This window comes from Orussus abietinus, unplaced genomic scaffold, assembly GCF_000612105.2.
Source record: "Orussus abietinus isolate OABI.00-Male unplaced genomic scaffold, Oabi_2.0 scaffold68, whole genome shotgun sequence".
Taxonomy (NCBI): Eukaryota; Metazoa; Arthropoda; class Insecta; order Hymenoptera; family Orussidae; genus Orussus; species Orussus abietinus.
Genome location: NW_019394236.1, coordinates 248,591 through 262,057, shown reverse-complemented (window position 1 = coordinate 262,057; position 13,467 = coordinate 248,591). Strand labels below are relative to the sequence as shown.

The following is a 13,467-nucleotide window of genomic DNA, read 5'->3' as shown; positions in this document are numbered from 1 at the left end:
GACATGGCGTTTACGACTTTTAGTTTGACATATTCATATTTCTTGCAATTTTCGTTATAGTGTTTGCAACAGCTCTCAAAGCTTCCAGGCATGCAGGATCGTCTTTTATGTCAATCGGATTTATTTCGAAATTTGTTATTTTACCCCGAAATATTAGTTTCCCTTTAATGTACAATTCAAGTCGGTCAAAGAATGCAGTAGGTACTAATATCACAGTATGACCCATTTCCTGCATTGTTTCTGAAATGTTTATCGGATGACATTGTTTTACAAATAGTCCAAGTGTAACCTATAATATAATATTTACCTATTAAACATTGTAATCGTTCCGTCCTATGTCTAATAATTCCCCAAGAGAGATAGGGACCGTACTGAATTGTAATTGTGGTTGCAATTACTGGTTTTCTCTCATCACACGAACAATTTCTCTTAAATCTATTCTCGTCTGTGCAAAACATGATACATCAGGTTTGAACGACGCGGCAGTTGAAATTGGTCGAAAAAAATCGAACCTCGATATTCGATACTATCGGACCTTGATTGATACTATCGGATAGAAAAGTGGCTATGTGCAGAGATGAGTTGGGAGATTGCTCACGGGCAGGGTCCCGCGATCGGTCCTATCTCGATTGCATGAGCCCTCACCAGAAATGTGTTGCGCCGCCACTGAAGGGTAACAGGTGACAAGTGCGATAGCCGTCCGTATTCTCCACCGGGTGGCAGCACAGGAGGCGATCGCGCGACCCTGCCCATGAGCAATCTCTCAACTCATCTCTGCTATGTGATTCATATATTCTAGTATGATTTTAGGTTATGACATCTACTTACAAGAACAGTAATAGAGCATAAAAATGACGATAAATAGCTAAAAAGCAACAGTTGTGAATAGAATATAGCATAAAAAGTAAATAAATTAAACTACGTTTAAGTAGAAATGTATGTTGGACAATGTTCTATCCAGTGAGGATATAATTTAGTACTTAACAAATTTGGGCCCTGACAGGTCAGTATTTAATTGAATGTACTTTATTAATTTATTGATAAAACTTGCTGGTAGGTAAAGTAATAAAAAAGGTTTTTTTATAGTGACTATGGCTGATTTACCACCAGAGTTAGTTGCGAAGCCCCTAGCTCTGATAGGAGTTATGGGTTTAGATATCACCAGCAATCCTGTCCATCGATCTATTTGGGATGCGTTCAGCAACAATAGGCGGACGGATGGTGTTCCCGTGCGATTTAAACTCCTGAATGACAACCATGCGTTTCCAATGGTTAAACCTAAGGTTAGGACAAAACTCGCTTAAAGCATATTTAACGTAGAAATATGTTCCTATATTTTTGTTTATTTCAGCGGAATTCGTACGAGTGGTATATTCCAAAAGGAATATTGAAGCGTAATTGGATGCCTAAATATTTACATGAGATTCCATCAATTGTTGCAGTCTTTTATGATTTAGACTGGAATGATGCTACTTGGAATGATAAGAAAATTGAATGTGCTTCTCGGGTGCAATCCTTGCGGTAAAGAATTTGGCTTCTAAAACAATACTTGATGCCAGTATGAATAATCATACGATATGTATAATAGGGCTGTGCTTGATGGCCGAAGTACAAAAATTGCAGTGGTTTTGATACAACATTGTGCTCCACCACCACCGGATGCTGAAGATGTTGTAGCAACAGAACGTGCCGCGGCACTCTGTGGAGCTTGTGAATTACCAGCTAAAATGTTATATGCGTTACCACATGGGGATCATCTACTGGGATACGTTTCCAGGTAAAATTTCCGAATACTTGAAAATATTAATAAGATAATTATGAATATTTTCTTTTTTAGATTAGAAAGTGCCCTTTATGAACTCAGCAGAAGTTTCTACTATCATGAGTATCATGTTGTTAAGGCACACCGAGACCAGTTGAATAAGACTACTCATCAGTATTTATTTGTTCGGCATCAGTTCAAGATGGGGTTTTTGAATGAACTAAGACAAGACCAACATATAGCTTACAAGTAAAACTATTTATATTTCAAAATAATCCAACAATCATAAATCATTTCTTCTTAATTTTTAATTTTTCTTAGGCATTACTCGCAAGCATATAACCATATCTTGGACATACGTATAGTGGATACCAATGCAATGGAAGTGAAGACTGTAGCAAGCTTTATTAACTATAAACTCTGCAGACTAATGTTTAAACTAAATCGCCCAAAAGATGCCATTGGTCAGTTTCGAGGTCACACAGACAGGTATGTGTTCCAGTTCTATTTAATAATCCCAACTTATGACAATTTATATAAGATTTAAGCTGCGAACTGGACCGAAAGAATTAGCCTTTGAACACCATGCATGGATGTCAGCTCAGTTCTCTACCTTTGCGGAGCTCTTTGACGAGGCAATACGCCAGGGACTTTCTGCAGTCTCGACTCAACATCCTGGCTACTACTTCCAATTAGCAGCGCAACACGCAACTTTAAGGAAATCAGCCTGTCGTGAACTTTGCGATGTATGTTCTTACTCTTCTACTTTCTTTCTCATCATTTACCCAGTTAAATTGAAATTTCAGAAGGTCAACTATCCAGATCCAGATCCACTGGCCGACCAAGACAAACTAGAATTCTATGGGCAGAGACCATGGCGTCCTGGAAAACTGAGTGCAGAACCAGCAGATGCACCCCGAGAATTGGCAGCAATTCAAGCTCTACAATACAAAGAGAAGACTGTGGTCAATCATTCCGTAAGTGACCATTTATCTTTATTTATGTACTTTTTTATTACGGTAAGAACTATTAACCAGATAGAACAACAATATTATGTATGGGAAAATATTCCACCACTTACAGGACATAATAATAGGATTATTAGGCAATGCAATTACCCAGTTCTTGATATTCCGTTGTCCAAGGATGCGCAGGTATCTAGGTGAGTATCTAGGTAATGTCAATTGGAAGTAAGGATGAGTCCAAGCGATCCTTGGATGGTTTATCTGTTATAGTGGCACAAATGGCTGACGAGTATTATAACTGCATGGACTACGGAAAGGTTTTGACGTAAGCTTTGAATAGCAATTAATTTAAACTGTCATAGTCTAAATTAATTACGCTGATAAACCATGTTTTTACACTGCAGTCTGTTGATGCATATGCTATGGGAATATCGCAGCGAACGTTGGCCAGTGCTATTGACAGATGTCCTGAAGAATGGTTTACGAGCAGCCTACCTTATGGCGAATATTCAGGACTATCTAACTCTGGCCCTGGAGGCACTTGGACCAGGCACTCTCTTCTCCGAAGTCCAGCGATCTCTTATATTCGAAAATATCCTGAACATCCTACGTGTACGTTTCCTTCATTATCGCATCTTTGTGTTTCACCTTGAAACTGTTTCAACCAGATAAGAACTCTCTTCTAACTTTAGAGGAAAGTTCCTAATCCGGAAGTAGACCTTCCGGAGAACTCGATAGGACTTTCCATGGAGAAATGGACTGCGGAACTGAATCGACCCGAACCCCTGCTTTTCACCATTGATGACAACAACATGGCTACTTTCGTTGAGGTGAAGGCCAGGTTCACTGAGGGGCCATTAATTAGCGTTGATTCCGTCCTCATCGTCGAAGTATTCGTAAGGTTGGCTTATTAGGTTCTCTCCAATAACCTCAAAAATTGAAATTAGTTTAATTATTATTTTACCTTCTAGAAATCTACATCTTGGTGCAGCGGAATTTTCAAAGTGTACAGTGACCGTAGCTGGTGCAGGATATAGTTCGGAGTTTAGATTAGATGATGGATTGGATTGGAGGGATTCCGGGAGCATGGACACTTCCTTGAAGATTGCTTCTGGAGAGACAAAGAAGCGTGTATGCAGTTTCCGGGTTCCAAAGCAGCCCAGTGGGACTGAACTGCAGATCACTTCCGTTTCACTTTATCTGGGAGATGAGAAAAGTTACTGTGTCGTCTTGAGGTTCTCCGCCACCAATGGAGAGTCCAATCTCCTGGACAGGTTGTATCCTGAGATACAGCAGCTACGGTAAGAGGATTTGATTTTCTTTGATGCTCCAAAGGGTAGCAATAATTATTTACCTGGGATTACCTCGACTCTCAGGGGTGGGGAATTTGCAAAGGTGAAGCCAGTGACCAGTATTCAAATCAAGGCTCAGGAATCCAGTGTAGATGTAGTTGCCGAAGCAAAGGCCCCCTCTCTTCTGGTAGAGTGGCTTCCAATCAACATCAGTGTATCCTCTGCTGAAGAGATTCACGATGCTCGCCTTACCGTTTCTCTTTTGGCACAAGATCCTAACGATGAACACTCGAGTATGTGTTATGGTGAATAGGTCCTTCCGAAGGCTCATCGGTGACTCTGGATTAATGAAAAGTAAAATCATATATTTAATATAATTTAATATCTTTTCAGCGGATCTTAGCTTAGACATGATCAACAAACTGTCGACTATCTTGGTGGATTTAAAAGCCATCAAGAAAGATAAACCTGTTCAAGAGACGATTTACGTGAGGTCTCATAAAATTGGTGACAGGAAATTCCTGATGAAGGTATAATAATATATTATTAGTTTAAAATTTGGACTGAAATGAAATGAATAATGTTATTATGATTTCTGGATTGCTTACAGGTAGAGTATTCTACAATAGACCGGCAAAGGGGTGCGAAAGAATTGATCTACACCCTTCCAGTGAATAAACCTTTCGATGTAGCAACTCGATTTTACACTACTCTCTTTGAGACTATGAATAAGGGCTTTGTTAATGAGTCATTTATCCTGATGCCTCGCATCACCTGCCTCTCTCCTTGGCCTATTACAATAATCAGTACATCGATTAAGCTGGTGAGTCTACTAGATTAATTTATACAAAACAGATTACAGGGAAACTTGATGGATTAATTCAAAAAAGGGATGATGATAGAGAATACATATTCAATTAGGGAGATTCATTAGTGTGGGAGAAGGAGGAGCCCAAGAATTCCACTTTGGAAGGAGTTATTCTTCATGATGGAGAAACTGCTGCGGAAGCTGTATCCCTCGTCCCCAAAGTAGGCAGTGAACAACCTGTCAGTATTGGAGTCTACACTATTAAGTGGAAACGGTAAATAATCATAGAAAATCAGGGAGAGATAGTTAAATTATACGAGCAGTACATTACATAAACTTTCAGTAAATAATACCTCTATTCAACCTATTAATTCATGAAAATGTTATTTACAGTGCTAATTCGCCTGGAAGTTTAGAAACAAGCAGTAGTGTAACGCTGTCACCATTAAAAGTGGAGGATGTAGGTGTGGGATTGGAGGTGCAGTTGCCAGCCCATGGATGGGTTTGCACACCTCTGTATGTCTCTTACTTTATCCGTAATCATACCAACTATCTAATTACCTTGCGTAGTCTCATGATAGCTAGCGATGCCTTCATGTTCAGTGGACACAAACATGTGAGTCGAGTACTTTTAGCCAACTTGAACTATATTTATTTCTTAAAAGTCAGATTTAGTAGTTCCTTTATTTTTCTTCAGGTGGATGTCTATTTACTGCCACATGAAGAACATAAAATCGAGTGGATTCTACGCCCACTAGTGCCAGGTTTCGTAGCTCTGCCCACCTTGTCTCTGACGGTTGCTGCTGGTATGTGCTTACTTGTGTAGATAAACTGGCAATATTGACACTTCTTACATAACTTGTTCTTGTATAGATGACGAGCATAAGATAAATGGAAGTCGACTTGCCGAAGTGTTGGAAAGATCTCAGCGGAGCCATGTCTATATCATGGTGAGTTTAAGAACTTAAAGAAAAGCCACTAAATAATTTTGAATTACTTTTTATACTGGTTAATTTGTTTTAGCCTCAACTGCAAAGTGTAGAAATACGCGAAGCACAGTGAATGACAAAGTGAAAGGGTGACTCGCTAATGACATTTCCTTGTTTTCTCGATCTTAAATATAGTACTGTTCGTGAAGACTTAAGACATTAAAAAAGATACATTTATCAAGATTACAAACCATAATCTCGAAAATACAGACTACAGTTTATATTAAATAAAGTTTAATTACAGTAACTTGTCGGTATTAAATGTTAACCGTGGAAGTGACATCAGGTGAAGTGGTACTTTATTTGTTTCATTCACAAATATTGACGCTTAATTCCACAATAAACATATCCTTTCCTACTCCGTTGTGTTAACTAGAACATGGATGACACTTTAATAAGCTCTGGAGTTGACAGCATAGATTCTTTTCGGTTCTTCTTGATTGGACTGCACTTTAAGGACTTCAAGGTGTGATGAGTTAGATTGAGATTGAAACATCTTAGTTGTTGCTGAACCCTTGTCCTGTTTGTTGTATCGTTTGTGATGTAACAAATTTTAACAGACTCGTTAGCATTAAAAAATTATGCAGTGCACGTTAACAAATTGCATTGTTGCGTAGGATACAAGAATAACCTAGTTGAGTACAAAAATCGTGCGCGAAGTGCGTAGCGGTTGCATGGCAACGAGGAGGTTAGGTAAGTTAATCATTAATTACAGAGAAAACCTTGAGAGATTTGAAGTACTGTGACGAATGCGTACATACCTGTTTTCTGCCGAAATTCTCGTTACAAAAAGAGCTCTAACATGGATCACCAGGAAGCACATCTTCGTAATGAGCGACTTTTGAAGGTAATACCTGTGATTTGTTTTTCTGACTAGACAGATGAAATGATTAAAAAATAATGCACTACTTTTAGAATTTGGAGATTACAAGAGCACGACTGAGGACAATAGGATTTTTCACCCCAACTCAACAAGAGCTCGCAGAGTTGTCTAAAGCTTACCGTGATTTTCTAAGAAATACAGTAAAAAAAACATGATTGCTTCTTCTTATGGACTATTTACTTGTCGAGTCTCTTCCACAACATCGATGGACCCTTCAACCCGATAACTCGAGCCGAACGAACAAACTTATCGAGTAAAAGTTTGTTGAACGTTTGGATCGACAGATCGGGTCGATAAGACGTTACCAAATGTCGATCGGTTCTGTGGATTCTCTTAGAAAAATTGTTTGTTTCTATACTACCGAAATTCTTCATACATCTTTAAGAAACCCCCTAAACCGATGTGGAAACGAAGCACTCATTCAGAAGACACAAAACTCAGCGTAAAAGGATCTAGACGATCGACTTGACTCGTCAGAATGGTGCATCCATGCCAATTCTTGCACTACTGGGTCATCCTATCGTGGTGGTAATTATAGTATGCATGCCATTTTACGAACGTTGGACGTTCGATAGCGAGGGCACGTTTCCGAGGTATTTTGATAACGAGAGAACTTGGCGAGCGACTTAAAAGGAACATAATACTTAACAACCGGATGCAACCATCGCGGATCTCACCCCGAGGTCGGACACTAAAGTCGATCTCTTCTTCATTTGTCCATATTTATACGACTTTACATTATTTTATACAATTTTGTATAATATATAAATTTTCATTTAAATCCAAGGGAACACCTTGTTACGCTAAATGAAGCAAAAGATGTACTGGAGACCCGATGGTAGCCTAGATCACTCCGAAGCTTAAGACTTCTTTGCGTTCCGTTGCCTTACTTTGAAATTCGACAGCTCGTCAGCTGATCAAATACTCCGCTCGACCCGTTAGATCGTCGGACCGATGGTACGATTATTAATTTCCTTTCCGAGAACATCTGTTTCAACAATCGTGTAACTATTCCGAATTCCCGCGTGACTGGCAATATTCCGAAAGATAGGAGTGTCCTCTGTTAGTCGATAAAACTGATAAAGTCTCCCGAATGTTGTACAACCGATGGATAAAATAAGGGGTAGAAGTAACGCGAAACGAATAAAATAAAAGGCATAAGTATAAGAGGCATAAAAAAAATATTGAGTACGGAAAAAGACAAGGTGAGACGATAGCGAGTATCATTTAGAAGTAGCTTATCAGTTCAGGTTTGAGTTACATAAACGCGAACCGGTCTTTCTGCAGATAGGCGAAAAATTCTAGAGAATAAACATGAATGTCTCGTCGGTGAACTGCCAGGATTCAGGAGCTCTCTAACAGGATACAAAAAACCACCCAGGGAGTCGCCGGCAATGAAACAGCAACGGACGTAAATTAAATTAGCTGTCTTTTATTCATAATTGTACACGTCCGACGCGTACATGTTACATAGTTTGTTCGATCGGATAACGAAGCTTTTAAAAATCATTCTATTATACGTCATTAAGACGAAACTAGACAAAAATAGAACGGGCCCTGCCCTAGTCATCTCGTAAAAAAAGAATGAAATCGTCAATTAAATTATCAGTAAATGAGAAAGTACCCAAAAAAACTTCGTTTTGTCGTTTAGTGGCTAACATTCTCGAAGTTAACGCAACACTCAATTCCTAAATAAATAGGCCTGTTAGACCAATTTTAGGCTACAAAAATGAACGTACACTTAAGATTTTTTCTCTGTGAAATTCTGGTGATGTTAAAGATTGAGGATTCGCTACTTATTTGCGATTAACGACTTGCTCTTCACCACAAAATATCTACGAAACAAGCTGTGATCGAGGGACTACATCAAGGTCTAGGATCACGTATCGTTAGTGTTTTATAAATTCCAAGATCAGGGGAGCTACCCTTTCAGGGGAGTTCAGGTGCACATGGTGCGTGCCTTCGATCTCGCAGTACCTGAATCTCTTGGAAACCTTTTCTATTTCATCGAGTACCAGTTTGTAACTCTCCGGATTGTCGAATTTCATGCCGGGGCAGGCTCGGATATTGAGGTAGGCACATTTAACGCGACCTGCATAGGCCATGACTACGTCTAATGATAGCATACCTAATGTGGAAACCTGAAAAAAATTTCATTTGAATACAATATAAGAATATGCAGTGTCTCACAGTTTTGTTAAGCAAATGTTGAACCGATTAGAATAGGTTACGTTGTAGATCCTTTGACGCTGACCTGTCAAACAAAGAAAGTTACCTTAAGTCGAGGGTCACGGGAGAAGTAGTGAAATCCAGGAGTATGACCTGGTTGCATTCCACGTTTCATTAGAATCTCGGCACTGCTTTTGGTGATGGAGCCATTATAAGCTTCAAGAACAATTTTCAACATATCGTTATATTGATAAGAGGGTACGTCCTCCAGTGTCAAGGACTCATATTTAATAAACTTGTCTATGAAATTCCCAGTGATTTCTGCCACAGTTTTTGGATTTTTGACACTTGGGCTGACAATGTCCAAACTTATCAGGAAATCCACTTCATCTGGGAATGATGCACCATAAAGAAACGATATTGCTCCTCCTAAGGAGTGCCCTAGAAGTTTCACCTACAAAGAAACATGCACTGTTATTAAGATACTGAATATGGAAAAATATTTTTTAGATCTCACCTTGTTCCATTTGTAATATTTAACAAGTCTGCGTAAAACAATAACTCCATCCCAGAACATATAATAAAATTGTCCTTCAGGATGATGCGAGGAAAATCCATGACCTGGAAGGTCTATGCTAAGAATTGGCATCTCCTTGCATAGCATAGGCGCCAGTCTATCGAAACTTCCAGCATTATCTTGCCAGCCATGTAGTGCTACAATCGGTTGCTGAGTTGTCGAACCCCACCATTTTCCTGAATTCACACTTTAAATTAAACTGTGCCACTCAACCTATCACGTGACACATAATTATGCTAAAATTTCTGGTACAACAATTTTAAATAACACAACATTACATATTTTATATTACATAGTCTTAAAAAATACTCTTACCACTGATGTGACCCCAAGGAACAGGAATTTGAATCTCCTCGACAACTGGAATTAAAAAATGTATATAAGAAACAGACCGTAACATTCATTAGAAAATTTAAATACCCATTTACCAGGATCGTTGTAGCCATTCGCATTGTCCATATCGACTATGTCATTAGACATTTTAAGCACTTTCAGTGAGCTCCAGGGTTGTAATTATTCTGTCATCGACCAGGCCAGACTTGTTGCTAGCAGGAGGAAATTTATAACTGCGGATCCACCACCTAGAACAAGTTTTACTGTATTTATCAGTAATTAACCTTGATGGACACGCGTAATTAAAATAAAAACGTTGAAGAGGTTAATTGCGTAATTGATTTATTTCACTTGATCAAAGTTCGTTCATACACTTTTGAAGCTGATAGTGCTTGGAGAAAGCAAAAGAGTGTCACGTTAAGTGCCAACTTCACTGAGTACCTCGATTTCTCCTCGGGTGTATGGCAGAACCAATCTGACGTATCATGATTCTCGTTGAACTAACCTACTTATTGTTGCTAAGTTATTTATTGTTAGCGTTATATTTATTCTTCTTATTTTCTGATTTCATTTCAAATGTAATGATCAAACTTCGTCTTACCTGCAATGGTTGCACACAGGGATCACATCAATTATGAACTTTTACACCATACCACATATTCACAATCGTTGATAAGGTTAAGTTAGGTTGTCAGACGCGATCTCAATTCACACGTGCGCGCATGACTATACCTGAAATCAAAGCTAGTAGAGAATGCCTACGTCCTCGAGAAAGAGTTTTCGATTTGTAGGTAAAATCTGAATCTGTTATGGAATGAAAAGCAAGTAAATGCTGAATATGGAACAGTTTCGGTTGATGGCCGATAGGCGACAGCGATTCACGGGCTGCGCACTCTTTCATACTTCTTGCACGTTCCCCTTTGATCATTGCGCCATCACACCGCCACTGACTTTCCTTACTTATCTATCATATGTACATCCATGCAGCTTTTACGAGGTTCACTTATGGAACACCAACCGTCTTGGTGGCGCTGAATCGAGTTCCGTTATCGGGAGCCAGCTCGTCCGTGGTCTTTCCGGTGTTTTGTGCTTTCGACGTGTTTGTTCTCTACTTTGGAGTTAAAGCCGTATCGGCGACTTGCACGTTCGTAAAAGCTCATCCACCCTCGAATTATACACGAAAATATGGCGACAAAAGCAGAGCTCGCGTGCGTATATTCCGCCCTGATCCTCGTCGACGACGACGTAGCGGTTACGGTAAGTAACCTCACCTGCTATTGACATGTATTGTTTCACGCATGTATTAATTATTTATTTATTTGCAACAAAGAATTTCATGTTTATTTAATTTCTTTCCTTATCACATACATCGTCACGTCTATTTTGATTTGTATTTTACGTGCTAAAACGATAAAAAAACGTGTTTGCAACAGTGGTACATAACCTTAATTGCTCGCGACGATTATCCTCAAGTCTTCTTGTGTTTGTCACGTTTTGCGTCAAATTGACTGTTAAATGACTTATTGTGAAATTGCTGTGAACTATTATTTGCATTCGTACTTTTCGTGAACTAAAGTAAAAATGAAATCACTTCAGGGAGAGAAAATACAGACGATTCTTAAAGCGGCAAATGTGGACGTCGAACCCTACTGGCCTGGGTTGTTTGCTAAAGCCCTGGAGAATGTTAATGTGAAAGATCTTATTACAAACATAAGTTCCGGAGTTGGGGCTGCACCAGTTGCTGGTGGTATGTTTTTATTCATTGTTGTTATCTATCCTCGATTAGTAACTTATTTTTTTAATGTTGCCGTATGACAATTAGTGGAAGTATTTGGATGTATAACAATTATTGTGAAATCTCTTTTCATCCACTGGACTGGTCAATTCTTTTGCCAGTGCGGTCAGCAAAAAAGAGAATAACAATATGCGTCGAATGACCCATTAGATTGGATCAGTTATGAGCTAGATCTATAGTACAGTCGACGACATGACCTTTGTGTTAGACGATTATTTAAAAATAAAATCTGAATCGATTAAACATGTTTTAATTATGAATCCGTTTTCTCAAAACAGCACCAGCTGCTGCTGCGCCGGCGTCTGCTGAAGCTGCACCTGCCAAGGAAGAGAAGAAGAAAGAGGAACCCGAAGAAGAATCAGACGACGACATGGGTTTTGGTGAGTAAGGAATTAAATAACCGAAACTATATAAGTTTTTAAGAGAATTAGCCAGGTCGATCTTCAAAAAATTAATAAAACACCCTTTTCAAATATATTTCCTCTTTTTCTGTCCTAGGTCTGTTCGATTAAAACTAAGGATCGCTGTGTGCGGAGGAAGATCTTCAATGGGTCTATACTCTATTGTACAGTTATATTGTACATTGAAAAAGTAATAAAAAAAGAAATAACCAAAGTTGGATGCAGCAGAGCTCTTTTTGCTAGTTCAAGATTCCAATATGATTATATTAAACCTAATGCTACATTCATTGCCACAAATGTTTCTAGCAAGTTTATGAAATTTCTTTGTTGGTAACTTGCCGAGTGAAATATTTTCAAGTAAAGGAAATATCATGGTATTATAATTCTGGGACAGTGACATATAGTTAAGTGAGTGCTGCGTCTTTGATTTCTTCCAAAAGAACAAGGAAAAGGTGTATAAAAAATCCTGTTTTCCAACTTCTTATAGCTCGTCATGCGTGAATCGCGTGCGTCTGTGGAAGCTTCTGGAAGGCGGGTACTTTCAAGTCGATACTGCCTGACAGTAATTAATATGAATTCTAACATGATCCGCTTCCGTATCAAAATTTCTAGCCAAGAATTGCTCTTCATTTGCGAGTCTCTTAGCAGAGGAAAAGTTCATGTTAGGAAATCTGCAGACTGTTCGAGATGAACTAATCGGTGGAAGACTGGGGCAAGACCTCGTCTGTTGTCAGAGAATTAGTCGCCACAATCGGCGACGCTGCCGGGAGACCCCATGACCGATCTGCTAGCCGTAATTGTCGTTAGGAAGGTTCTCGACACATCTCAACTGGATGAATCAATTGCGACAATCTACAAGCTAGCGTCGTATGAATCTGGACGAAAGTGGAATGTCCCTTTCTCCTTCTCCGCTGATCGAGAAACATCCAAGATGGCGCCAGCTGAACACGCGAAAAACGATCCAACTGAGGATGGGATCGAAACGGGTTGTCCGAAATTGAAAAAAAAAAGAGAAAAAATTGCTTCCGGTACTTGCTCCATCTATCAAGATAAAGATTCATTAATTATTTATCATATGTAAATACGATATCCCCTTAACGATCGAACATGGATTATCTCCAGTTTTTTAAGAGCTGGGCGAAGAACTGCCAAGTCTAACCTCGAAAGTACACGTCCTGATTGAAGATCATTAAAGCGACGTATTTATTACATGCCACGTATGGGATATTGACAGGTTTTTGTTCTCTTTTTCAGGGGAAATTTTGCCGAATGATTCTGTTAGATCCATCGATAGCTTTACGACGTTAATGTAAATTCTTCTGTTATTCGTTTCTGTAGAAGAATAGACTGTCTCCGCATAAATTTTGCCCAGAAGTTGAAAGTCACCGATGGATCGGCGAGGATCGAGTTACGATATCGGCAATATCGCAAACGAACGATAACGTCGAAATTGAAGCCGTTAGTGCAAAGGGAATTCTACCGTCGAAGCACGT

General features: G+C 39.1%; 3 protein-coding genes across 7 annotated transcripts; 2 read left to right on the top strand and 1 right to left on the bottom strand.

Moving 5' to 3' along the window:
• The first annotated feature begins 775 nt into the window (after positions 1-775).
• LOC105695807 (trafficking protein particle complex subunit 11) lies at positions 776-6,096 on the top strand. 4 transcript variants are annotated; one of them, XM_012417748.2, is made up of 21 exons: positions 777-1,003; positions 1,087-1,283; positions 1,352-1,521; positions 1,589-1,777; positions 1,838-2,011; positions 2,084-2,251; positions 2,304-2,508; positions 2,569-2,739; positions 2,846-2,924; positions 2,998-3,052; positions 3,132-3,339; positions 3,420-3,628; positions 3,699-4,028; positions 4,104-4,312; positions 4,413-4,549; positions 4,630-4,842; positions 4,941-5,101; positions 5,221-5,443; positions 5,525-5,633; positions 5,701-5,777; positions 5,851-6,096. In XM_012417748.2, exons 2-21 carry the CDS (start codon positions 1,092-1,094, stop codon positions 5,887-5,889), a joined length of 3,318 nt encoding a protein of 1,105 aa, XP_012273171.1. In that variant the 5' UTR covers positions 777-1,003; positions 1,087-1,091; the 3' UTR covers positions 5,890-6,096. The 4 variants fall into 4 exon arrangements, with proteins under 4 accessions (XP_023290783.1, XP_012273171.1, XP_012273169.1 ...); XM_012417746.2 differs by having other exon boundaries at positions 4,104-4,324; XM_023435015.1 differs by having other exon boundaries at positions 776-1,003; positions 2,304-2,739; positions 4,104-4,324.
• Positions 6,097-8,111: 2,015 nt separating this feature from the next.
• Positions 8,112-10,636, bottom strand: LOC105695782 (probable serine hydrolase). 2 transcript variants are annotated; one of them, XM_012417690.2, is made up of 6 exons: positions 10,380-10,636; positions 9,874-10,026; positions 9,761-9,805; positions 9,386-9,621; positions 8,975-9,322; positions 8,112-8,840 (listed from the first exon to the last, which is right to left on the bottom strand). In XM_012417690.2, exons 2-6 carry the CDS (start codon positions 9,923-9,925, stop codon positions 8,589-8,591), a joined length of 933 nt encoding a protein of 310 aa, XP_012273113.1. In that variant the 5' UTR covers positions 9,926-10,026; positions 10,380-10,636; the 3' UTR covers positions 8,112-8,588. The 2 variants fall into 2 exon arrangements, with proteins under 2 accessions (XP_012273113.1, XP_012273114.1); XM_012417691.2 differs by lacking the exon at positions 10,380-10,636 and adding an exon at positions 10,151-10,340.
• Positions 10,637-10,810: 174 nt separating this feature from the next.
• On the top strand, positions 10,811-12,188 carry LOC105695783 (60S acidic ribosomal protein P1). The gene is made up of 4 exons (XM_012417692.2): positions 10,811-11,035; positions 11,375-11,525; positions 11,852-11,953; positions 12,072-12,188. The coding sequence occupies exons 1-4, from the start codon at positions 10,964-10,966 to the stop codon at positions 12,083-12,085; spliced, it is 339 nt and encodes a 112-aa protein (XP_012273115.1). The 5' UTR covers positions 10,811-10,963; the 3' UTR covers positions 12,086-12,188.
• The last annotated feature ends 1,279 nt before the right edge of the window (positions 12,189-13,467 follow it).